The sequence below is a fragment of the Balearica regulorum genome, chromosome 4 (assembly GCF_011004875.1).
Source record: "Balearica regulorum gibbericeps isolate bBalReg1 chromosome 4, bBalReg1.pri, whole genome shotgun sequence".
In the NCBI taxonomy this organism is placed as follows: Eukaryota; Metazoa; Chordata; class Aves; order Gruiformes; family Gruidae; genus Balearica; species Balearica regulorum.
Window position 1 is genome coordinate 28361468 of NC_046187.1, and position 25695 is coordinate 28387162.

At 40.2% G+C, this 25695-nt stretch overlaps 1 protein-coding gene across 2 annotated transcripts in view; it reads left to right on the plus strand.

Moving 5' to 3' along the window:
- Positions 1-25426, plus strand: part of TSPAN5 (tetraspanin 5) — a 93369-nt gene extending 67943 nt beyond the window's left edge. Inside the window, exons 2-8 of one of the 2 annotated variants that reach the window (XM_075751577.1) lie at positions 294-344; positions 11699-11845; positions 13765-13935; positions 15951-16076; positions 19244-19291; positions 19425-19541; positions 20107-25426. In XM_075751577.1, the coding sequence (XP_075607692.1) occupies positions 294-344; positions 11699-11845; positions 13765-13935; positions 15951-16076; positions 19244-19291; positions 19425-19541; positions 20107-20172 (726 nt within the window). In that variant the 3' untranslated portion in view covers positions 20173-25426. The remainder of the gene's footprint in view (positions 1-293; positions 345-11698; positions 11846-13764; positions 13936-15950; positions 16077-19243; positions 19292-19424; positions 19542-20106) is intronic. The other variant, XM_075751578.1, reaches the window with a different exon arrangement.
- The last annotated feature ends 269 nt before the right edge of the window (positions 25427-25695 follow it).

A 25695-nucleotide genomic window follows, 5' to 3' on the forward strand; every position in this document is an offset into this window, starting at 1 on the left:
ACGAACTCCAAAAGAACCTTACTTGCTTGATGCTGAGAAAGTGGCATTTATTGCACCTACTGTTCTTATGCAGAACATCCCTGAATGAGCTATGCAAACTTTAAATTCCTCCAGTTACAATGATTGTGTTGTAAAATAAACAATTGCATACATATTTTGAAACTCTCGATAAGCCCCTACAGTCCTGATAAAATTGATTATCCAACAGAGTGGATGAGTCAATGTGTATGTTTTAAAAAAAAAATCAATAAATTTATAGTTCCTGCTCTGATATATTATTTTTTTCCCTTTAGTTCCTTGGCATAGCATTTCTTGGGATTGGATTGTGGGCATGGAATGAAAAGGTAAGTTGAATATAGCACCAAACTCCATGTTTTTTGTCTTTCTCTTTTTCTGATGAAATATTGGAATAGTAATATGCTACACATTTTATGTGTCCGCAAATAGTTTCTACTGAAACAAAATCAAGCTTCTCTGTCAAATAAAACCTTGGCTTGGCTCACCTAAAGGAAGATCCTTGGCATCTTTCCCAAGAATGCCTTGGCAAGAAATCATGGCTGACACTTGCACATAAAATAACCATTTCAATCCACGCACTCTCAAACTGCAGCTCAGTTAGTAGAACACTCCACTGAAGGCAGTATTGGCAGTGTGTCTCTGCTGCATGTGTCCCCAGGAATGGAGAGGGAACCTACATGTCTCAGAGGGCAGCTTCCTGAAAATAAGCCTCCTTGGCTTTGCCTTAACATGGCATGCTAATTGCTGTTCCTCTGAAACAAAAAACCTCAACTAAAATCAAATTCAAAACAAAATGAACCCCGAAAACCAAGCCAAACCTGAGACAAAATAACTGTTGGTTATTCTTGTGCAAATGAAACTGTCCACTGGAACACACTCTGTTGCAAGACTGTAAAATCAACTTGGAAATGGGAAGAAAGGGGGACGGGGAAAGAGAAAACACTTGTGAACCAGAGCCTAATTTTTAGTTTGCTTGCTGCACAAGTTGGGAAGAAGATAAAATATCAAGACGTAATATACAAAACAAGTCAGTATGTGTTGGTTTACTGGATGAAGAGTTTGGCTCTCTAAAAGACAACAGCTAAAATTAAAGCCAGAGATTCCTTTCCTTCTTTGTTTAAAAGATTGAAAATAATAAAACCTGGCTGATAACAATGCTGCTTTGATACTCAGTTACATAATGTTTTTTTTTTCCTTCTTTTAATGGAAAACACTGAGTAAGTTACAAATTACACCTTAAGTGAACATCAATAACTGGCACTCGCAGCAGAACAAATAACACATTGGAAGCACTGGAGTTTTGCCACTTAAAAATTCATGACAAACTTTGCTGATTCAGAAGTGAGGTGTTAACTTAGATTCTAATTCCTCTGTGTGTGCCTTGGATGTAGATAATTACATATAGTAATGGGATATTAATTAACTCACACTGTATACACCCATATATACATATATTTATATACCATATCATACGCATGTTGGTTGGCTTGAATAGGCTTGGAAAGAGGTGTTGTGATTTTTTTTTTTCATTCAGCAAAGATGTAAAATCATGTGTTATTTAATACTCTAAGCATACTCACAGAGCTTTATACCTATGTCTAAGCCCCAGAGAAGAACTTTATTTTGGAGTGGCTTTCTAAAAAAGATTTTAACATTTTTGTGTCATTTCAGTAGGTAACACAAATGATTCCTCGTTAGAATGAATGAGCAGGCAAAGGGAAAACAGCTATAGTCTAGTGTTTGAAGTCTAAAATATACCAGTCCTACAGCTAGAGGGTGTTCTGTCAGAATAATGGTTTGTTAGGTTTTACATATTTTCTGTATGGGAAAGCACTGCCCCCCCCTTCCTAGGAAAAAATCATTCAACATGATTGCTAATAGCCAGAAGCCAAAGCTCATGTTTTTACTTGAGATTTGGACATCTGTTGAAGTCATCTTAAACCATTTTTAATCAGATCCTGAAAGTGGGAGAAAATGTCATGTTGTTTTTAAGACAAGCAAATAAAACCACCTAGAGCAGTTTAATATGCATTAGCTCAGGCTCCATATGTAATAGGTTTTTATATAGAAATTAATAAATAAAATACTGTTTATTGTTTTGAAGCACAGGTCTTTCCTTGAAAATGAGCATCTCTCCCCAGCTTCTCTGTTGCATTAGTGAACATTGTTTCAGTTCATGGTTGTGTCAACCAAAATGTAGTATAGGTATAGCTGAACTGCAGAGCTCTTGAGCAGAGACAGAGTTGATTTTTTGTAGCAGGAATTACAGAAAAATGGACTTGTGTCAAGCCAATTTGAGACCTTTCACTCAGCTCTCTAGAGGACAGGCAGTGGCCAGAAAGCTGCCAGTCAGCAAGATCAAGTTCCAGATACTCATAGGCCCCATGCAACTTAGTGGGGGCAGATCAGGTACATCCCAGACAGAGTTGTTCTTGCTGCAGCTGGGGAGTTGGAGGCAAAGGCCAAGTAGGTAAAGCCTAAGACTTGAGAGATCTGTAACTTAACTGAAAAACACTTCTCTAGCTTGACTGTTTCTTGCCTAAGGCTAGCCTGGATATCTCTTAGGCATTATGGGCTGTTGTAGTGGTATAGTGTAATACAGCAAAGCAGCTTTGCAGAGAAGGACCTGGGGGGTCCTGGTGTACACCAAGTCAAATGTGAGCCAGCAGTGTGCCCTTGCGACCAAGAAGGCTAACAGTGTCTTGGGCTGTATTAGGAGTGCTGACAGCAGGTCGAGGTAGGGGATTCTTTCCTTCTGCTTGACACTGGGTGAGGCACACACCTGGGCCAGTTCTGGACTCCCCAGTACAAGAGAGACAGTGACATACTGGAGAGTCCAGCAAAGGGCTGCCAAGATGATTAAGGAACTGGAGCACCTCTCCTACAAGGAAGGGCTGAGAGATCTAGGACTGTTCAGCGTGGAGAAGAGCAGGCTTGGGGGAGTCTTAATGTATATAAATACCTGAAGGGAGATTGCAAAGAGGATGGAGTCAGGCTGTTTTCAGTGGTGTCCAGTCACGGAGGCAATGGGCACAAACTCAAACACAGGAAGTTCCCTCTGAACATCAGGAAACAATTTTGGTTACTGTGAGGGTGACTGAGTGCTGGCATGGTTTGCCCAGAGATGATGTGGAGTCTCCCTCTTTGGAGATATTCAAAAGCAGTTTGGACATGGTCCTAGGCAGCCAGGTTTAGGTGACCAGATGGTCTCCAGAGGTCTCTTCCAACCTCAACTATTCTGTGAAGACTGCTGCTGTGACAAATGAACTAAGTCTTTATAAAAGTTGAATGTGTGCTGCTATTGTATAATGGATAAACATAAATTTGGAACTTTTTTCCCAGGATTGGGTCTATGAAGGACTCCTTCTACTGTGAACTGATTTGATAGTGGGGAGGATTTGATTTACTTCTATCTTGAACCATGTGGCTTTATATCCAGCTGTGTTGTTTTGTAACCCAGCCATCAACTGGTATATACTTTTGCTGCTTCACAGAATCTTTTTGAGATAAAAAGATAGTGTGCTGGGCCACATTAAAAACGCAGGATGTAAAGAAATAATCCACATTTTACAGGAGTCCCGTTTGCTGCTGGCTAAAACCAGTTTGGGGTAGATTTGTGGGTTCGGTGGCTAGTTTATCTTTGTGGGTTCGGTGGCTAGTTTATCTTTGTGGCTAAGTTGCTTGAATTCTCCCCTTTAAACTTTGTTGGAAAAAAGCACACTATACAGTCTCGTGACCTTCCTTAGAGTCTTTGCAGGGAGGCGACAGAGCTCATTTGTCAAATAGGCAATGGAATTGGCTTGACAGCCAGTCAGCCAGCCCTAAACAAAAACGGGGCAATTAGCATTCTGAGTCATGAACCTGAAAGAGAGCTGGGGGGTGGGGGTAATAAACTTGAGATGAATAAAGCTATCTATACATGGATGCACTATATAGCTCACAATCTCGCAGTGTTATCAGGCATGCCAGTCTCGGGCTTGTACCATGAAAGAGTTCATCCATGGCAGCTGATTTCCACCCCCCACACCCCCCTGCCAACAGTGACGTGAACATTGTTAACATATAAAGAGTCTGTACTAAACCCAAGCAACTTACACTACCTTTACTCAGCACCAGAGGAAAAATGTTTCTATTTCACTGGCTCTTTTAACCACTTCAAGTCATTTTTTCTGCTGGCTTTTTAAAAATAGACCTGTACAAAATGTCTACTTCCCTCCTTGGTTGTATATATTAGATAAGGTGGTCCTTAAGGCTTAATTGGGAGAGTTCATGGTATGATACTAGTAGGTACTTGGGAAAATAGGCTTCCTGGTTCTCTTTCACTGCCTGCAGGAGATTTATATTCAAGGGTAGTGAGACTAAGTGATGAATTGCTGTTACGTCTTTGAGACCTTATAAGACTGTCCAAGGAGGGGGAGTTTTTAGGAGGAAAGCACTGTGGTTTTAGGGTACTTTAAGTAGGAGGTAGCAAAGGTAGAAATACTAAAGTGGGGGAAAAAAATCTGCAAATCCTCCGCAAAAGTTTGTCAGTCAGACTTAGTTTGTATATAAGGTTGACTGAAATGAAGAGGGAGAAGTGAAAGAGGTTGATGTGCTTAAGTTTGGTTTCTAGGCTTTCCGGTTAAAATCAGCGTAACAAGACGACACTCCAGCTCAGAGGTTAAGTTGGTGCGCACTTTGGAGTACCAGTATGGTAATTCTCTGTGCCAGCATAGTATTCTTAGTGAGCAGGAGCTCTAAATATCGAACTCAAGTTTTAAGCTGGACTTTTACATCTTGATATAAGGTGATTTAGGCCTGCTTTGGTGTTCAGGGACAGGCTAAACTCCCTACATAGAAACAGTCACAATTTGTCAGACCAAGTCTTTCTCTCCTTGGCTTGAAATGAACAGTTGTTTTCAGGAAAAAAATTCTCACTTCTTTTACTGTCCCAGTGAGTGGCAGACATCAAGAGGGAGTGATACACAAGTCACTGCATAATTGTTGCGTATACATGTCTATCATATTTCTTCTTAAAAACAACTGCCAACGAGGAAACTGTGCATGTGTCCTGTGGGTCCTTATGGACTGAAGGACACCCAAAGCATATATCTTTTTTGTAGGCCGGGATTGGGTGTGTGTATTTTACAGGACTGGGGAGGAGAGAGAGGGATACTAATATTTGCTATTACATTTAATTTAAATTTCAGTACGTATAGGCTTTTAAATAATAAATAAATAAAACAGGCTTTTAAATAATTTTACTAGTGTTCCAACACCTTGTAACTGTTAATCATGAAAAATGTAAAAATCTGTATCTTACATGTATTTATGCCAGCTATTCACCTATTGAACTCTGCTTTTTCATGACAAGAAAGCTAGACTAGTTCTTCTCCTTCACTAGACACTTGAAAAATAAAGTTCTGCTGCTATTGCTGTTTGCTGTGGGAAATGCAAAACCAACAAAAATCAAGGAAATCAGATTTGTAAACATCCCCTACCTAGTTTCTTGCTTGCAGAAAAAATTCTGTAGTAGAATTAATCTGGCATGTTTCAATGACTATTGTTCTGTTCCCCATGCTCATTCAGATGCACAGCATGGAGAAACTGCATGGATTTTATGACTAACAAAGTAGAGAGACATTTTTCCATTTGAAAAATCATGCGTTTGGAAATACTTTTGTTTCCCATCACCCCCATATGTTCCTGTTTGCCAGTGATTCTAAGTCCTGCAGATGAGCTTGTGGAAAGGCTAATCCTCTGTTTGCAAGGAAGAAATGTTTCAGAAGATCATGTACTGCTGAATCTTTTTCTGACCATCTGCTTTTTTTTGTCACTCTAGTAATGGGATTCTGCAGCAGAGGAGGTTTTTTCCCCATCTTGGAGGAAATGGGAAAAAAAAATAGCTGATTTCTCCCATCCTACTGGTGTTTCTTCTTTTTAATGGGCCTCTAGGATGTTGTTTGTCATGGGACTGTTGTGTTGAGTCCTGTTCTTTTATATGCACTCCCACGGGACAAATTCCATATACTGTCACAGTGTATCACCTCTTCATTCCTTAGGATGATGATTCTCCTAAATTGTGTCTGACTCAAGATGCCTTGAATTTTCATTACTAGGTCAGCTTTTCAAAATTGCTACTGCCTAGAGTGTTTTCATGTGGAGCCATTCTCTCTTGCCCTGCAGTATGCTACTGTGCCTGTGAAATCAGCTGGTCCAGAGAGAAACAACGGTGTAGCAAGCTTCTGGGAACGTTTCTGAGACCTGAAGGTGGCAGTGGATTGCCTGCACTAACCACGTACGCAGACAGTCTGGAAATTTCACTAGTTTGTTAATGCACTTGTGACTCCCTTCTATTTGGCCTTGTTAGGAACCAGGAATGCAATCAGATTGTATGGGTGTGCCAACACCAGGGCACTGCTCCAACCAAGCTGTCTGTGTTGGCATCCATGCATTCTGGGGAAATTAAAGTAACTTTCTGGGTCAGCATGCAACTCCGGTCCACACTATCTGCATGTAGCAATAGGAGAGGAAATGGTGTTGAAGACTCAACTTGCACACTCCACAGGTTTTGAAAGGTTTGAGTTTTCTTCGGCCTAGTTCTACTACGATCTGATGGACTGAATGCCTGCTAGTGGCTGGAGCATGAATTATGTTCCAGGGGCACATCTTCCTTTGGAAGTAATCTAGTCTGTGTGCTCTGAGACTGTTCCCTGGTGTTAACTGAAGCATAGCTTGTGTGCGATCCCTTTAAATGGACTCCTGGATCTGACCTGAAATGCTAATGTAGATGTACACCAAAGGTGGGAGCTGGAGTCAGAGATCTGTCTCTGGAAAGTGGTACAAATTGTCCTGATGATCTTAGAGAGTACAAGATGGAGAAGGGGTGAGGGGTGTACCCTTATTGCTTTAAGTGACTGTTGCTTCCTTATTCTTTATTGATGGGATAAAGGCAAACAATTGTGCAGCTGTAATATCAGGAGAGGCATTCTCAACTTACTGTCTTCAAGAACAGCATTTTTCCTTTGCCTTGTTCTCCCTTGAGAACATGCATGAGATCCATGTTATAGGGTGGAGGGCTGTGGCCATGGGGGAAAAATGGCATGTTACACAGGATCTGTCACTGGATTCAGGCATTTCTCACAGGCTGTTTTTCTCCCTGCGCTCATGTAACCATGAGGAGAAGACATCAGTTCTGCAGGAGCTTCTGGTGGGCCTGGCTTGGCATGTCATGTTTGTTGGTGTGGCGGAATTCCCCACACCCTTTTGTTGGGAAAAAGAGCAGGTCCTACTGTTTCACCTGACCTCTCCTGAATTTGGGGTGTGGTAGGAATATGAGGTCAGTCTTTCCTGTTCCATGTGTACATCAGTGACTGAAGTGAAGTACATTTCATGAATAAAGGAATGTTTTTCATAACTTCACCATTTTTTAATTTTAGTTCAATTATGGATGATGCTTTTGTTGCTTCACTACCCCAAACAAATTTTGACTTGTGGTGGATGAAAAGGTTAAGTAACAACCCAGGCGCTGTAATGTACAGCAGGCAATTGAGGGTGGGGGAACAGAGCAAACAGATGAGCTGGAGATCAGCCAGAGAACATGTCCTGCTGGCTCTCCTTGTGGGACTACAGCAGAGCCCTGGATTGACGCCATTGTGAGAAGAAAAGTATTAGAGTATGTACTTAGCACAAACAAAGTGTTTACTGCCAAATAAAGATTATGCACATCCCTAAACTACCAAGTAAGTGATGTGCGTGTACCCCAGAAAAATAACCATACTTCCAAAATGAGAATGTGTGCTTAGGGAAAAAAAAATTATTTCCTCCTTTCAGATGCTAAAGCATCAGGAGTACTTGCAACTATTTAACAGTAAAGGTTGGGGTGGGCAACTGCAGTAGTGTTGCTGAGAAAAATACTTTACATTTGTAGAAAGCCTGACTTTAAAGCATTTACAGGTGGTTTGTTTAGGTCTTGCGTTGATACAAAACATGAATTTACAAACAGTCACTATATTCTGTGACAGGTCTGATCAGCCTGTGGATTCAGAGCGTGACCATGGAGGATGCAGTGTTAGAATATGAGATTCCTCATCCTCTGCTCAAGCACCTCTGGAAACATCCCCTTCTGCTTTTGGCTAAAGATGGCATGAAGACAGAATTGGTCACTGCCAGGTGTTTGTACATCTCTGCCAAACCTAGAACTAGCCATTACAGCCAAAAAATACCGAATACTGTAGTAGTAGAAGCTTGTGGTACTAGGAAAAGACTGTGCCTGTAGGACTGTACATTTAGTTGTTCTTAACAGTATAAAGTGAGATGATACTCCCCAGTCATTGCCCTGCTGCTTGAAGGAAAATATACTTTTCTTTAAAGTGTTGCACCACTGTCTCTTCAGAGAGCTTATAATTTATAAGTGTCCAGAAGAAAAACCAAGACCGGAAAACTGTATTTCAGCAGTAAGCAGCAATCTTCTATCAGACTACCTGTGTGCATCTCTAGCGGTAACCGCAGAGCATTGTCTGTGCCTGTCATTCCTGCTGCTAGCTACTGTTTATTGCCAAAGCCTCTCTAAATATTGTATATCCTGAGTGTTTCCCCAGAATACTGATAACTTGGGATCCACATGCAGAGAGCACACAAAGTACAAATGAGAATTACGCAGCAATGTGCTTTGTGCTGTCAGGATGTATTATTTGGGGTTTATCCAAGCTAGGCTTATGATTGCCATATGTGGACTAGCAAAAGATGCACATAAAGGTGCTTTCCAAGGACAGCAATCAATGGCAGATAAAGCTTGTGTTGTTCTATTTCAGTACATGTCAGATCGTAGCTACCCTGAGGAATTGGAGCCTGGAGACCAGAGATTAGAAGAATGACTTTTGCTGGGTGACCGGCTGACATGTGACATGCCGGGGTAGTGTTAGAAAATCAAGTAAGGTGGGAAAGGACACAATCAGAAAGGCAATATACAACTGATTCATTAAATTTGATTGTTGTTGATTTTAATGGGAGTGTGACAAAATGCAAAGCCATATATTTCTTCTCACTAACACTTGATATTATGACTAGCTTCTCTAAGAGCACTGTCCACAAATGTGAGCTGAATTTCACTTGGATTTCTTCTGTCATTTGAATTTTACTACTTTCATATGGTAAGAACTTGATTAAACCTAGTAATTTGCTGTGGGTTTTTTGTTTTGGTTTGGTTTTTTGTTTGTGTTCTTTTTAAGAAAGACACAGTGTCTTATGAAGAGAAACTTAAATGACTCTTCACCCTTCTTGGATTTTTTTTTTTTTTAAAGTAAAATAATTGTAATCCAAAGGTGACATCCTTTCTTCAGTGACTGTTTTCTCACTCTGCTACACTACAGTCCATTAATTCCAAAATCAGTTAATGTTAAAAGAAATGATTAGTAGTGTTTGCTTTAAGGCAGAATTTCTTCTCATCGTATGGTAACTATATAGGCACAGAGGGGAAACATAGAAAGGACTTAAAAACTTTGTGAAGAAGTCATTTTAGCAATCTTTTTCCCTTGGGGCAGAGCTCATGTTTCCTGACTTGTGTATGGCCAAGGCCATGACTTTTTCAAAAGTTTGTGTGTTATTGGATTATACTGTTTATTTTGCTTGTCACCTTAGCCAGAACATTGTCTTTGATTTCTTTTCTGTGACAAACGTAATGGAGCAAAAGTAGTGGAAAACTTTTTGCACAAGTTGATTTAAGAGCTAATAACGGATAAGTGTTCATTTCAGCCTGGCTTGTACCATCGCAGCCCTAGTTAGAAAATGGGACGTGCCAACTGGTCTGCTTTGGTAGCAATACTGCCTCCGAGCAGCACTGTGTTATATCCTGCCTTATGTCTATTTTTGTCTTTTTAGTGAATGACAGTAAGACTAGTACTATAGGAGGAAAGCGATGAATGTGATTTTTTTTTTATTTTTTAATTTTTTTTTATCCCTTTCTGTCAGACAATAACCTTCTGTAGTAGGAGGGAGAAGAAACCAGGTTGAGAAAGTCATTCATGCTGTTGGTTTATTGTTCATACTTTAGAATTGGGTTGTAGTCAGGCTTTCTCTTGCTTTGTAGCATGCTGGTCTTTTCTGAGGCTCCTTGCTGTGTGCATTGGAGAAATTCACGTGTATATTTTATCCGGTCTATCATTGTCTGCAGAATTAAAAAGCTTTAAGTGTTGTCTTCATTTACTACCTACTCAATGTCAGTTTTGCTTGGGAAACTATGAAAGCAGTTGCAGACTATGTGGAGTACTATATTAGAAATACTGTTTACGTGACTATATGTTTTGGGTGGTCCAAACTGAGTATATGGGGAAAAAACCCCACAGGTCTAAAGCCACAGTTGTGAACGGTCATCTGTTAGCAATGTTACTAATAACTTTTGGAAATGAGATTATGATAACTTCCTTCAAAATTATTGCTGTTTTTGATTATTTCAAAGAAGCAAAGGCAATATGAACAGGGAAAAGGATGAAGAACTTAATTCTGCAGATAAGGAGCTGTAGAGGTGAAAATCTATATTTGTTGCTTTTCAAGCCACAGCTTCATTCAGGAGTTAGTAGGGAAAGCACTAGTCCAAAATGCTCAGCCTGGGTTCAGGCTTCTTTGAGGAAACACATGGAGCAATGTCTGCTACAGCACTGTGCTTTGCATTGACCTACAGTACTGGGGAAGTGAACGATGAAATAGTGATACTTAAGCTTTTTTGCTGCCAAAAGGGTTTAAGAAACTGTAACTGTTCCTGTGCAAACTCACTGGAATAAGGAACATTTTGTAATTGCTTCTTGATCTGACCCATCTGTTCAACATCAGCCGAACTCTGGTTAAAATGCGTTCAAAAAAATAGTTCCTCAGGATTACTGGTGCCACAACCCAAGCTCTGCTTCTAAGGGGGCAATGGTATTACAAGCAGACTGTGCTGACTGTCATACCTAAAACACAGCATATGTGGTTTACCATATGATAGATGTAACCTAAAGTAGTGCAAACCATCTACCAAGACAATTCCTTAAAACTGCCTTATGTCCTACTATGACACTTAACCTCATTTTTGTTTTTTTGCTGCTGACTAGTCAGTAGCTGTACTTTATTTATCTAATGAATATTTGGCGCAGTAGATGCCTGAAGCTGAATTGACCAGGTATCTAGTTTGTCAAAACTTGGTGTAAAATTTGTTGTTGCAAGATGTTGCAATGTAGGAACTCACTTCTAATTTCTGTCAATTGTTTTAAATACTGAGCATAAATGCTAAATTCAAGGTGGTATTCTTGCTATTGGCTGCTTTTTTAACTGTGTGCTTACATAAACAATGTATATGATACCTCAAATGCATCTCAGCATGGGTAGTAAGATTGGGTTAAGGTTTGTTCAAATACCTATTCTGTCTTTCTGGCAGACTAATTCTCATAGCTACAGAAGCAGCAAAATGCCCTGTGGGTTTCTCGCAGAGGACTCTAGAAGCACATTTTGTTGTTCATTCCACATGTTGATTCAGAAATATTGTACATAATTGCTCTTGTATCTCTTCTTGAAAGCAAAGATTTTTCTTAATTGTGTTTTCTTGCTGTGCTGCAGAACATATATTTGCTGTAGTCTTCTACCTTTTCTAAAAAGAAAAATGCAAGCAGAATTTTTACAACTGAATGCTGAATATATTTGTTATCCTTTCGCATTGTTTCTTTCCCAGGGAGTGCTGTCCAATATCTCCTCCATCACTGACCTGGGAGGCTTTGATCCAGTTTGGCTCTTCCTAGTGGTAGGAGGAGTTATGTTCATTTTGGGATTTGCAGGATGCATCGGAGCTTTGCGAGAAAATACCTTTCTTCTCAAATTTGTAAGTAGCCTTTGCAACTGTGGCATTCATCAGTTACATAGTGTAAGTCATGTTGTCTGTTCATGCTTAACTGTGTAAAGATTTTTTAAAATGTCTTTTGGGGAGCGGAAGGTGTTACCTGATATGAGAGTACTGTTCTGTGCATCGCTTTTGCTTAACCATTAACACTTTACAGTTCTTCAGTCTCTGGTGTTTACTGTTTGGGGTTTTTTTTTAAGGTTCAAAACTATTGATGGTATGAACCATAACATGGAACTATTGCTTTTTGTAATGCATGTAGCCTAACATTTTGCTTTCCTGTCATGAAAAGAGAGAAATTTCTGCTGAGAATCTGCATGTTGAACTTTGCGTCCATAACAAGCTGCCTATGAAATACAAGGAATGCAGATACACCACTGAATGTGACCTGTGTGATTTCTGCTGTGCAAGTGCCCCTCATGGTACAGAGGAAATAGGACTGTTATGAGGGGTTGCTTGCTGATATCCTCAGTTCTGTACTATTTAGCTAATTTGAAAAGGCTTCATTGCTTACTGTCAGTGCTGGGGCCTGAGAGGGAGAAAGGGAGGACAATGCGCCCAGGATAGGTAAAGAATATGGAAGTTGTCATCTTGAACTCTGGTCTGGACTCTTAGTTGCAGAAGGAGCTGCTGATATACAAACATACCTCAGTATTCAAAACTCCTTTAGCTAAGCAACCTGGTTCTGTTTTTTGAAAGCCCTCTGCCTGTGAGCTTTGAAGATGAGGATAACAGTGCCATGTTCCATTTTAGATAAATTTAAGATTTATAGTAAAAATGCAAGACTACTTCCTCCACCACCCCAACTTCCAGAGGTGGGCACAGCCTGGGTAGTAGTTGTGTCTTCATAACCATTAACTGTTAATACATACATGAAAAGGCTTCTAGTGAAACAACTGCCTTCAAGTGACATATTTGGCTCCCACAGACTTGTTGTATAAGGGGAGGAGGCAGTTGAGAGTTACAATTCTTGAGGCATTTATAAAGCAGCTTGGGATAGTTGTAGCTCGCTCTTGTCTTGCTTAAAAAAAAGGGGGGGAGTGGGAGCTGTTACAACACTCTTTTTCTCCTCTTTCTTGCTTCTCTTAGCTGGCCTAAAATGAACCCATCTGCTGTACCAGAAATAGCTTCCTATACAGCAGCTGCAGGAGAAATTAAAAATGCATCTGAACAAACACAGAGAGCATATTAAAATGAAACTCAGATGCAGTTGCAAAAGGGATGGACTTCCAGTATAGGAGGACCCCTGTGTGTTTTAAAACAGTGAAGACTCAATGGAGATGCTTAGAGAAAGTGGCAGTTCATTAGTAATGCCTTTGGCATCCATTGCATTTGCATTAATCATAGCAGACTCATTTAGTTTTAATGTGGATGTGAGTCATTCCATAGACATTCTGCTCGGACTTACTCATTAATTAATTTCTGCTGTTACCGGTTTTTGCTTTGTCCACTTAGGCAAAGCTTTACCAATGAGAGTGTCTAAAGAAAAATTCACTTGGAAAGCATTTCACTGGCAGTATTGGTTGTTTATGCCTTTGAAAATGTAAGTGCCTACATAGAAATTTAAGATGAGTTTTCAGAGGGCCCTAGAGGTGGTGAGTAGCTATGTCTGTTGAAATTTACGGTGAATTCTCTTGGACCTCTTTGAAAATCCCAGTGAAATGTCCAAAGTTTGAATCTGTTGGCATTTTTATTATTCGTTAGAATAGAATTAAGATTCCTGTACTACAACCCTAATTAAAAATGGTGTATTTTAAATTTAAAATTTCCTGTGTGCTGGAATAGCTTGAACTTGCACTGAAACAGATAAAGCCCTAACACTGGACATAATTGTGAACCTTGAAAAGTAAGTTTTTGGTCATGAAGCAAAATAATTTTAACCTTTTCCTTTTTCTTGATAGTTTTCTGTGTTTCTTGGAATTATTTTCTTCTTGGAGCTCACTGCTGGTGTTCTAGCATTTGTTTTCAAAGACTGGATAAAGGACCAGCTGTATTTCTTTATAAACAACAACATCAGAGCATACAGAGATGACATTGATTTGCAAAACCTCATAGACTTCACACAGGAATATGTAAGTTGGACTATGTCTATTTTTTTGTCAAGCTTACTTTAAAGAAATACCTTCTCTATTTTTCACTTCCCATCTGTTTGGTTTCTTCAAGGAACAACAGAAATATTCCAGCATATAGTTTTAAATATATACATGTATATTTCTCTTTACAGAACTTCTACAAACACACAGGACATGTGAAAGTGGCTTGTTTTTTGATGTATGACTGAGCAAAACAAGGTGGAAAGTTGGAGTGACCTATTCTTGAAGACTTAGAGATAGTGTGTCAAATCTACAAGTTAATCATCAGTGTTCAGTTTTTTGGAGTATATTCCATATGCATCTGAAGATATTTTAGGGTTCTTTGGGGGAAAGGGTTTTCAAAATATTTTATTGTACGAGCTGTCGCATCTGTTTAAGAAAATAATGCTTTTCTAAGCTTAACTTGGTTCCAAGGTGAATGTTGGTGTAGTTTTAGCAACACTGGAGGTGCTACACCACATTGATAGTGGCAGAGATGTGTAGCTGGTCTAAGTGAAACTGCAATGTGATTTCTTTTTAAGTAGACTTAATGCAATTAGCCTAACCAAGTGGGGAACTCATAAAGTTCTCATAGGAAATCTCTAAATGACACTACGTTTGCACTTTGGAGGGAAGGGTGAAGCCAGAGATGCGTGTGTTTGTGGGAGTTAAGCTCTATAATTTATCACTATGTGTGAAGGAGTCTTGCACTGACTTTTGCACACAAGTTATTTTGCCAGTACCTTCTTGCTTCGGTACTCAATTCTGGCCTGTGTTGATGAACTCCTCTTTGAATTTAGCCCTGTGTAGGTTAATGTTGTTTGAAATCACGCTTATAATTTTTGTTCATTCTGCAATTACAATAACTTCATTCAGTCTTTGACTTCTTCTGTATGCCTTGAGGGGGGGTGGTGGAAATGACAAGTGAGTAAGTAGCATAATGTGGATCCTTGCACTGGTTTGAATCTTGTCCGGTTGGGAGAAGGTCAGAGGCCACCACAGTCTGAAAGCAATGATCCATTTGTATGCAACCAAAAGGCTACAGTCCAGTTTTGCAGGCACTGCATGAAATTTGCTCTCTTAACTGAAATAGCAATCTTAGCAGATAAGTTAGGGACAGCGTGAGTCTGGAGAGCAAGCTACTTTTTCAGCTAATAGGGATAATGCTTGAAGACAGCATGTTCAGATACTGTAGAGGGAGCTCTGCTACATCTAGGAAGAGAGCATTGCCATTCCAATGCTTTTAAATTTTTTAAAGTTGGTATAGATGAGTTCATTGGACTAGCTCCTTAAATGCTGTGAACCATCAGTGTTCCACTGATCTCCAGTCCATTCTTTGTACGTTCAGCAAGTTTTACCAATTCTTTGTGTGTTCAGCATGTTTTGCCAGAGACTAAGCGTGCCATTTGCCATATTTACTTTTTGAAGGATTCTGCCTGCTTTCAGTAAAGATGTTGTGTGTGCAATGTGTGATGCTCAGGAAACAATGTGTTCATACTGTATGATGTACAGCCAGGCAAAGATTCTCCCAAAGTGGCAAAAAGAGTAGCTATACCAGTGTAGCCCTCAGAGCTGATTAGCTTTGTTGAGAACCCAGGGCACATTAGACTGGACAGAATATCATACTCTTGGTGCTACTGTCCATGGGGCTTGAGCTTGTAGGCCTGTGCAACTCTGTGGTGTTGTGTAGGCTTATCAGCTCGCTCTCTGGGTTTCTCTCCAGAGAGCAGTGTTGCAGTGTGTGAATATAACTTCAGTCCCATGATAATTTTAGAACAACTTACAGGTTGGAATGGTCTTTAAAAAAAACCCAACAAACCAAAAAAACAACCAAAAAAAACCCCCCACCCCACAACCCCACAAAAAACCCAAACCAGGCCAGTGTCAATGAAACCAGAGAGAATCTCAGATTTTTTTGTTGAAAGCTAGAGGGAAACTGGCAGCGATGATGCATGTTACTAATGCTGAGATTTGTTTGTTCTGAAAGTCAAGAAGCTCTCCTTTCTTTGTTATAGTGGCAGTGCTGTGGGGCTTTTGGAGCTGATGACTGGAACCTTAACATTTACTTCAACTGCACAGATTCCAACGCAAGTCGAGAGCGCTGTGGTGTGCCGTTCTCTTGCTGCACTAAAGACCCTGCTGTAAGTGACAGTCATGAGGGTAGGATGGTTCTGCTGTTCCAATATTAAATCACTCTATAAGATTTTTGTTTTGTTTTATTTTTCTGGAAGTCATGTGTGATCGTTACCTTCTCACCAGCCTGGGGTATGTGGTGTTTTTTTTTTTTTTTTTGTACTTGCAGTTCAACTTCACCACTCTTTCTGCAGTTAGCAAAAATCCTGAGCCAACTTAAGTCTTCATTACATGATGTTTGCTGCTTTTCATTAGAATGAGAGAACCATGGGCTTGGCTAAACATACATATTAATTTTAGCAAGTATAAAAAGCAGAAGCCCTTAATGAGTTGAAGGATATGAGCTTTCAATTGAATGTCATCACGATATTTAATTCACTGCCTTAACAGCAACTGTAAGATCAGACATTCTAAAGCAGGTATTACTCATTATTTAATGCAGTGTCCAGAGGTTGCAGCCAGTTTCACTCAGTTTATGCTAGGTACAGTAATGAATGACAATCTGTGCCCTGAAGAACTGACATGTTTGCATGAGAATCTTGAGTCAGGTATGGACATCCTTACATGCTCTTTTTTGTCTTTTTTTTTTTTTTCCCCCCTTTAAAATTGCTGCTTGTCCTACAGTCACCTGAGGTCAGACTTGAAAGGTCAGAAATTGTTTGAGGGAACAGCTTTTTGGTAAATTTTTATGTCTTTTTAAATAGTTATAGTTCTGGATCATCAAGCAGAAAATGTTGGAGTCATGCATTACTAGTATGGACATGATCAAGAATGAAGGGTGAAGCATAGGGAAGTAGTTGACTGACAGTGAAAGGCTTGGAATAGGGATGGGTGTGTGCATGGAAACTGTTATGTGGCTAACACTACGTACATTTGACTTTCATTTAGCTTAAAAGCAGCTGCCTGTGAGTGCTTGTATTATCTAGTGGTTCAGCTGTGGGTTTCTCTCCACCTGAAGTGACTTACAGTTCCTTGAATGTATGAGTCTGTAGCACTGACTAAAGCGAGGCAAGTTGCCAACAGGCACCTCAGGTGCTTCCTGCCTTGCTAGTGCAACGCAGGCGCTGCTCCCGGCATCCAGTCACTACTGCTGCTTTCCCCCTCCTGGTAAGGCTACATTCTGGTTCCTCTGCAGTGAACATGTCACAGCAGTTTGAATCTTTCTCACAAACATCGCGGAAAATGTTTTAATGAAATATTAAAACAAAATGGAAAGTAGGTTAGACTCAAGCATTACATTATGCATAGGATTCCCCCTACTGTTTGCCTGTCTGCCCACCCACCCACACGGAGAGGTCATCACAACCCAGTTTTAAAAATGTAGTTGTTATAAAACCAAACCAATGACAGCAGTACAAGGTAATCCTATAAATACATAATCCATGCTAAAGTTCTCTCTCTCTCTCTTTGTGTATAGTTATGCAGTTTCTTAGGCGGTGATGCTGCAACCAGAAATTTAAAGATAAGTCTCATTCATTGAAGGGAAGCAACATGCTTTAGCCTTTAAAATAATATAAATAATAAAATAATAAAAATAATATGTCTAAAAATATTAGAAGTCATGGATATAATTGTAACCAAGCTGTGATTGGTTCAATTGCAGTGATAAACACAGGTTTATTCTGTGGCAAAGCAAATTTTCCATTTTGGAATTAGGATGCAGTGTTGGACTGATGCAAAAAGTTATGTGGCTGCTTTATTGAACAGGAATTACTTTTAGTTTAGCTTTAAGTTTAGCTTGAATCAGGAAGTGATAAGTTTAAGGTAGGCCAAAATAAGTGTCCTTTAAAACGAATTTGGACTCCTACAGTTCACTTTGCTGTAGTTTAGCAGGTTGAAATGTTTCAAATTCCTGTACAGGCAAGGCCCAGAAAAGCTAATTTATTGCCATTTCATTCTTCACGCTTCCTTTTGGTTAACAAATTCCAAGGCTGAAGGCAGAAGACACTGATGAGAAAGCAAGTAGGTATTCAGTACGAAGAAGAAAGCTTAAAATCCCTCTGTTGGAATCTTATCTACTTTGACAGCCTTACAGTGTGTGGTACTGTTATATTTTAGATCCTGGAACAGACGTATTCATATCGTTCAAAGATACAAGTTGCTCAGATCTTAAAGGTCCATTGAAGGAATCTGACTTGGGCAACTGACAGGATGTGACCTTTTGATGTACTTCCTGCAAAGTGAGGAAACACTTGGAGGAGCTTTAACTGCTGATAAGAGGAAATATCTTTTTCCGTATGGCTGCTATAAAATCTATTTCTCTGCTTGGCCGCCTTTCTCACTTTCCACAATTTGATTAAATTACACCTAGCCAAGATTGGCTGATTTTCTCACTTCCTTGGGTAGTTCCTTCTTCGGCTCACTGTTGTTATATGAGCCAGTAACTTAGTATTTTGCTGCCATTGTGGCTGACACCAAAAGTAGTCACTTCATTTTATTGCCCTGAAATAACTCTGCATACAGAGTAAACACAGCTTCAGCTTCCAATGGGTAGTGCTTGTCCGCTAGGAAAAGTCTGCCATCGTCTATTTTATTACCTGTGCTTTGGGAGTACTAAAGCAGAGGCAGTAGGGGACCCCCCTCCTTTCCCATTGGTATCAAGCTCCCGTAAGAAAGAATGGGCGGTAAGAACACATTATCCCATCTCTTCTTTTTCCTCCCTAGTTTTTAGTAAGGAACTAGGTACTGGATATATTTCTACAGATATCCTCGGTAAGAACTTGCAGCTTCTGCAACAGAACTGCCCCTTCTCACCTCTTCACGCTGCACAGACTGAATCCTGAAAATGTTAACAGTAGTCTTGGCATATTTTTCAGTATAGACAAAACCTTTTCAGCAGAAGGTTCTTTCATTTAAAATAGATATTCCCTAATCCCTTCACTTTGACTTCTACATGCTTGGATCTGGAACATGGAATTCACCACCCAGGTGGAAGGCTGGTTTTCCCAGCTTGCTGCCCTGCAACTGAAAATATTTTTGGACCATGTGCTTTTGTTTGTTGCAAATAATTAATACCACTGAATGGAAGAGGAAGGGATTTTTAAAAAGCAACATGGTAACCAAAGTTAGAGTGATTGTCTTATTACATACAGGACCAAATCTGGGGAGCTGGGAGAGGGTGTCTGGGAGACACTTCACTGATTGCCTCTCTTCTGTGTCTCTCTTTCTTCCCTAGGAAGATGTTATTAATACTCAGTGTGGCTACGATGCAAGGCAAAAACCAGTAAGAACTTTTTAAATTTTTTTTTTAAATATGGTATCTTAAGGATCTGAATCCCTCTTGCAAGAGCAAGTTATTCTACTGATGGGATAGTTGAATGTAATTATTTCTGTTTTTTCCCTCTTCTCCTTGGCAGGAAGTTGATCAGCAGATTGTTATCTACACTAAAGGCTGTGTCCCTCAGTTTGAGAAATGGTTGCAGGACAATCTTACCATAGTTGCTGGTGTATTCATTGGGATAGCATTACTGCAGGTAAACGCCATGTTCCCTGTAATGAGTTACACAGAACAACAACAGATAAATAGAATACATGAGGGGGGAACTAGAAATACAGTGCCAGTTGCACTTAGAAATACAGTGTCTGTAGGTTTTAGTGAGGGGAGCTAAATGCATGGGGCTTCCTTTGTGTTAAGGAGTATTTAGTTTTTATCTGTAGGGATGCATTTTTTTTTTCTTTCCAGCTGTCTGCAGGTCAAAACTAACACTCTGTGTTAGGTAATGATTAGGTAGAGATTTTTCGGCCTGTACAGACCTACGTTTTCTGATGGTGCTTAAATGAGCAGCGAAAAGCCTTCACAGTTTCTTTTGTGAAGAAAGTCTAGAACTGTTCAATTTCCAGGAACTCAGCAGCACTATAAAAATACTGGAGTTTCAGGAGTTTTTTAGATATTCCTCCTTCTTCCAACAGTTACTGTTAATTTGGTTTCTAACTTTCTGTTGCTCGTTTTCATATCAAAGTTCTGTATAACCTAAGGAGTTTGCCTGTGTGAAAAGAGTTTTCCAATGCTCCAAATGAATAAACTATTGTCTCTTCCAGATATTTGGGATATGCTTAGCCCAGAATTTGGTTAGTGACATTGAGGCTGTCAGAGCCAGCTGGTAAAACTGCTGAAGTAACCACAAGAAGACACTGGACAACCGAAACCCTCTGAAACCTCCAGTGTGTCGCTCCGACACCAAGCTGTATGGACATGGGTGACAGGGAAGCCTTCTCTCCCACGTAGTCTCAAGTCTAAGTTCCTGATATTGCAGTGAACTCATGTTTCTTTGGGTGGGGGAGAGAAGAGTGGGCTATTTAAAATCTGCTGCTCACTGAACAATTTTTTTGTTTTAAACCACCAGTTTGAAAGCTGTTGAGCCGTGAATCTCTACTGTATTCTTGATCCTGAGTAACAAGTGGACACATTTTTAAAATTGGTGTATTCAGTGGGACAGAGTTGCATCGTTGTAGTCTGTGGATATGCTGTTTATTCTTCGTGTCATGAGCTCTTCGATAGCTGCCAAATATTCCTGAGATGGTCTCTCTCCTCACCACTCTGTCAAAGAACAATCTTCTTGTTTTCACAGCTAAACATAGCTACAGGCCTAAACCCATCAAGCAGGAAGCAACTTTCTATGCATCTATTGTACAGTAAAAAAAATTGTTTTTAAAATAAGGGAAACTTTTTTTTACGCAAGCTTCCAACCATCTCCCTGTAGTACTTTGAGGTTGGAATCAGCAAGCTCACAGGGAGAATTGTCTAATTTTATCAACATCTTTCTTCCTTCTCCACCCTTGTATGAAGGGAAAGGAGTTTTATATTTGACAAACAAGGGTTGTAGAGCCTTTGGTTGCTGCCATACCTTAGGACGTCAGTCTCTTAAGGCAAGGATGGGATATAACTGTATAAATGTATGAAAGCAGTGTGGATGTTGGGTCCAAGTGGATAATATTATTCAAAGAATGAATTATATATTAACTTAAAAAAACCCAAAACATATGTATCTGATATGGCTAAATCTTTAGTTTCTCTGGAATTTAGTGTAACCTAATGTATTTAGGGATCTCACTAATATTAGTGCTTTGATATACTTGTACAAAATTTCTTTTAAGATAATTCCTTGGTCTGTTCCTAGCTGAGGCTTTGGTCTTTCTTTTTTCTTTTCTTTTTTCTTTAATTCTTTTTACTTGCATGAGCTGTGGAGTAAGAATCTGTGACACTCCAGTGCTTTAAATCTGTGCATATGTTTTAATACAGTCTAATCCAAACTTATTTATTGGTAAATGCATGTGATTATGGAAAGATCGTATCTCATTCCCTTGGAAGTTGGAGAGTACAGCTTTTGCCAGGCTAAATGTTTACCTCCAGTGAACAAATTCTTGCTATGGAGATGTGTCTCCCTTTGTTACTCTAAATGCAACAAAAAGCTTTCTTGAAGCAATGGAATAAAAGTTTTAAAACAGCAGCGCAGATTAGGATCAGCCAAGGCAGACTGTTGAATTGGACAAAAGAGAGTAGAATTTGGAATAAAGCACAAATAGTGGAAGAAGAATTAGTTCAGACTCCATCCAGCTTAGAGTTTTTGATTCATTCTTCTTTGCTAATAAGTGAACTTACAAACCTGACCATGGCTTGGGTAGTTTTATTGCACTTTGTATAAATTTAGCTCGTTGTATGACCCTTCTCAGTATCTGCAGAACCAGTCCTGAAAGCTGTGAGGTCTCAACTCCTGTTTTGGTCAGACAGTGGCAAAAGGTGTGTTGCACTTCTTTGTAAGAGCTTAGCATCTTTCTGAGATGAGTTTCCTAACATGAAGTATGTGGAGTAGAAGAGATGAATGCATTGCTTTCAAAGCTTCCCTGTTCTGGGCAACGGATAGAAGGCTGGTCTGAGGACCAATTAAGGTCCTTTCTGGTCCTATGACTCTTAAACATGTGAACATTTTAAACTTAAAAGTATACGTACCCCTGCACATTTTGCCTTTCTGTGCTTTAGTCGGCCGTGGGTTTTTTGCCCTCTGAAGGCTGGTGGTAGGCACCCTCGCGCTCCACAGATGCCACAGACAGTCCTGTTGTCCTCCTGTCTTTGAGCATTACCTCATCCTCTTCTAGTTAACTCCCACTGACTGGCTCTGAATCAGGCAGCCTCCATATCCTTTGGTATCTGCTGTTAAAGGCCAGCCATGACTCAGAGTAATTTTTTTCTTTTTTAAAACCTTTGAAAGCAATTATAATTCACTGTGCTTAATAAAGTTGGTTCCACCTCACCACAGTGTTATGTTTTTCTTAGCCACTCCTCAACTTGAGGAGTTAATGGTGTTTGTTTCCCCCCCTGCAAAGGGACACACCATTTTGCCTGATAGCAGCAGGACAGACAGATCATCAGTACCAGTGTTGCTGCACTGAGAAAAAACGGTGCTGGGAGAAATCAGGGAAGTGTGGTTGAGGAAGTAACCCCTCTGCCCAGGAGCCTTGATTGTGACCCAGCGCTTTGGTTTGGAGAAAAAGAAAAAAAGCCAACGTTACAGAAACATTCCTTGTTGCCACTGATCTTGAATACTGCTGTTACTGCTGTTGCTGCTGTGGGCTTCTGAAGACAACTTCATTCCTCTACTTGAATTTCCGCAGTCGTACTGTATTGGCCTTCTGTCTTGTCATGCTGTTCTCTGAGTTCCAGTCTGCTGGATGTGCTGTTGGCTGTGTCAGACTGATAGGAAGGTAAATGCTCTGAGGTGAGCAAATCTTGTTCTCGGTACTCGCACATGTACACGCAAATGTGCAACACTTCTGAGTCCCAGAATGACTGACTGTTCTTATAAAAACCACTAAATAACTTATTTTTCTAGAGCTTGTCTTTATTGCTGCAGATGCTGATCCTCCCCCCTTCCCTGCTCCCAAGAGATGCTCTTGTTTTCCTCATTTTTGCAGTTTGGATGCATACTGAATGTTCAGGATTAGCTGTCTGTATTGCACGTTTAAATTCCACATTTTTTTGTCTACAGATCGGGTAAGATGTCCTAGAAATACCCCATCAGCAGCTACTTAGCAGCTTAGGTGTCTGGTTTGGAAAGCTTGGGGGAGGCCTTAGAAATCAATCTATTATTGTCACAGCCTGCCAAATGCAAGCAAGCTTTCTTCCAGAAAGCTTTGTGAAAACTTCAGGTGAGCTGCAACTTAGAGCACAACTGCTGGCTATGTGGGCTCATTTTCTAAAGCAATAAGATATGGTAGGCATACGGCTGCTTGGCAATTTCTAGCCTGCCTGGTGCGGTGGTGGTGTAGATGTGAGTTCAGAGGTCAGTCTAACCATCTTTAATGTGCAGTAGTTGTTCAGAAACTTGTTGTCAGGCTAATGGCCCTCGTGGAGTGTGAAACGGCTCTGTTTGGGCAATTCCTATGGGATGGTGGCACTGCTAACAAGAGGTCTGGTAGCTTCAGCAGTAGCCCTGGCTTTAAAGGCAATTCCAAATTCCCCACTGAGCCCTGCCAAAGGGCATACAGTCCTTGCTCTTCTGCTTTCTAAATACTTTCCATATTCACAGGCCTTTCTGTTGTTTAAAACACACCCCCCCTCTTTTTTTTTAATTAATAGCCTAATGGACAAATGTTTGATTTGTCTCTCTGTGTCTGTTTCAGTAGCAGCAGGATCTCTTTGCTTCAAAGTCCATAATTTTGATAGTGCCCTTTAGAGTTTGAAGCTGTGGAGACGCTCGAGCGTACTCTGTCCCGAAAGCCTTCTTCGCTCCCCTTTGAGAGAGATGCTATCTGTAGTTCTGGTGTGTAAATAGTGTTTGAAATGTAAATAGTAGCATGCAGATTAAATGATTCTTGCACATGACTGCTTTTCACCCTAAAAGTGTTTATTATAGATATGAAAGGTGTCCACCGGGAGAGTTTGCCGAGGAGAACCGAGTGGTCCCTCGCCCTGGAGCGAGGCGGGAGTGCTTTAATCGCCTGCCCTCTAGTGTCCGCCCGCCGGGCCTGCGGCCGGCACCGGCCAGGGCAAACCCTGGGTGCCAGCAGCCTCGTCCCTTTGCTCCCTGGCGTTAGAACAGCGCTAGACGGTAAAGTGGAGGGTCGGAGAAAGCACCCCCTACCAGTTATCGGAGGTTGCCATCACTTGTGACAGGACTAAACATGGTGCTATAAGAACCGTCTTGGACGTTAATCTGTGGTTTTACTACTTTAGAGATGCCCTTGGTAAAATTCATTCCGATTAATAATGTAGGTAACAAGACAAACTCTCGTGTGAAATTTTGATTCTGTTTCCCCTCTTGCTGTGTGTGCCTTGGGTGCATTCAATGGCAGTTCTGCAAATACCTAGGAAGGAGATTAGATCTCAACAGGCGTCAAGGTTGACAACTGTTGAAGGTTCCAGTTCCTCCCTCCCATCTTTGTTTTCTTTCTGAAGCTTTTTCAGATTTCTGTAACTAATCATGAAACTGAGGCAAACAAAATAAAACTACCCTCTTGGATCCATTAGCTACCAAATTTTGCCACTTGAAGAAAAGAAAAAAGAAAAAAAAAAATCTATCTCCCTGAACATGCAGTATAAAAATAAGTGTTGCAACTACTAGTGTGCACCAGGCAGCACTGCTAGCTGTCTTTTTGTGTTTTGGCAATATAAATGCATTAATCATCTGTGTGTGTGTTCCTGTTCACTCTGTGTACATAGTAGAGATGGACCTGATACTACCTTGAGCTCTGGGGAGATTGGAATTTGGGTTTTGTGACTCAGCCTGTCTCTGATACGTGTATTCCAGATCAGTTCCAGCTGAATCTCTCTCTCTGGTTCATCCTGGGGTGTACAGCAAGGTGTCGGTATTTACCCTTTGTGTATCATTCCTTTTTATACGAATGTATTCTCTTGTGTTCCCTTTTTTTTTTTATCAGTTGTAAAATTGATTGTAAAAGTCAACTACACTTACCGATTGAAAGTATTGCTATAACAGAACTGCATGCCCAGTAGAGTTTGACTTGAGCTTTAGTTGTCTGATTTCGGACTGGTTACCTTCAGTCTAGGAGAAAAGCATAGATCAGGCACATAATGTATTACTTGTCATCTTTAGCATTAGACTGTGGTATTGTATCACATGCTGATCTCAGTGGATGTAACTGGAGTCTACTTAGGGAGTTAATGCAACTCCCTGGTAATTCATTTTAAGCTATTGAAAGTGGTCTTGATCATGCTACTTGTGTTCTTGGGTTTTTGGTTTTTAATAGAGGCATTTTTTTAGGAATGTTTTAATACACTTATGATGGACAATACAATAGTTTTAATAGTTGTGCAGTATTCTGTATTTACTTGAAGTAAATCATTTTATATGCAATTTGTTAGATAATTACAATTTTATAAATAAAATTGCGTGAAATATGATGTTGTGAATGTGTACTCTTGATGTAGCACTTAACATTAACGGGACAAAGATATGTTCACACAAAATTCCTCCAGGAGAAGACCCCCTGCCTGCCCTCCCCCAAACATACAGGGGAAATAAATCCCCGACTTTCTCATATACAGCGTAGAATATTGCATTCTAGTTTAGTCACAAAACATGTTATCACGCTGCCAGTGGCTGCTGTTAAATGAATAATAAACTAATATGTAAAAAACACATCCCCAAGTGAGGAGATCCCATATCTACT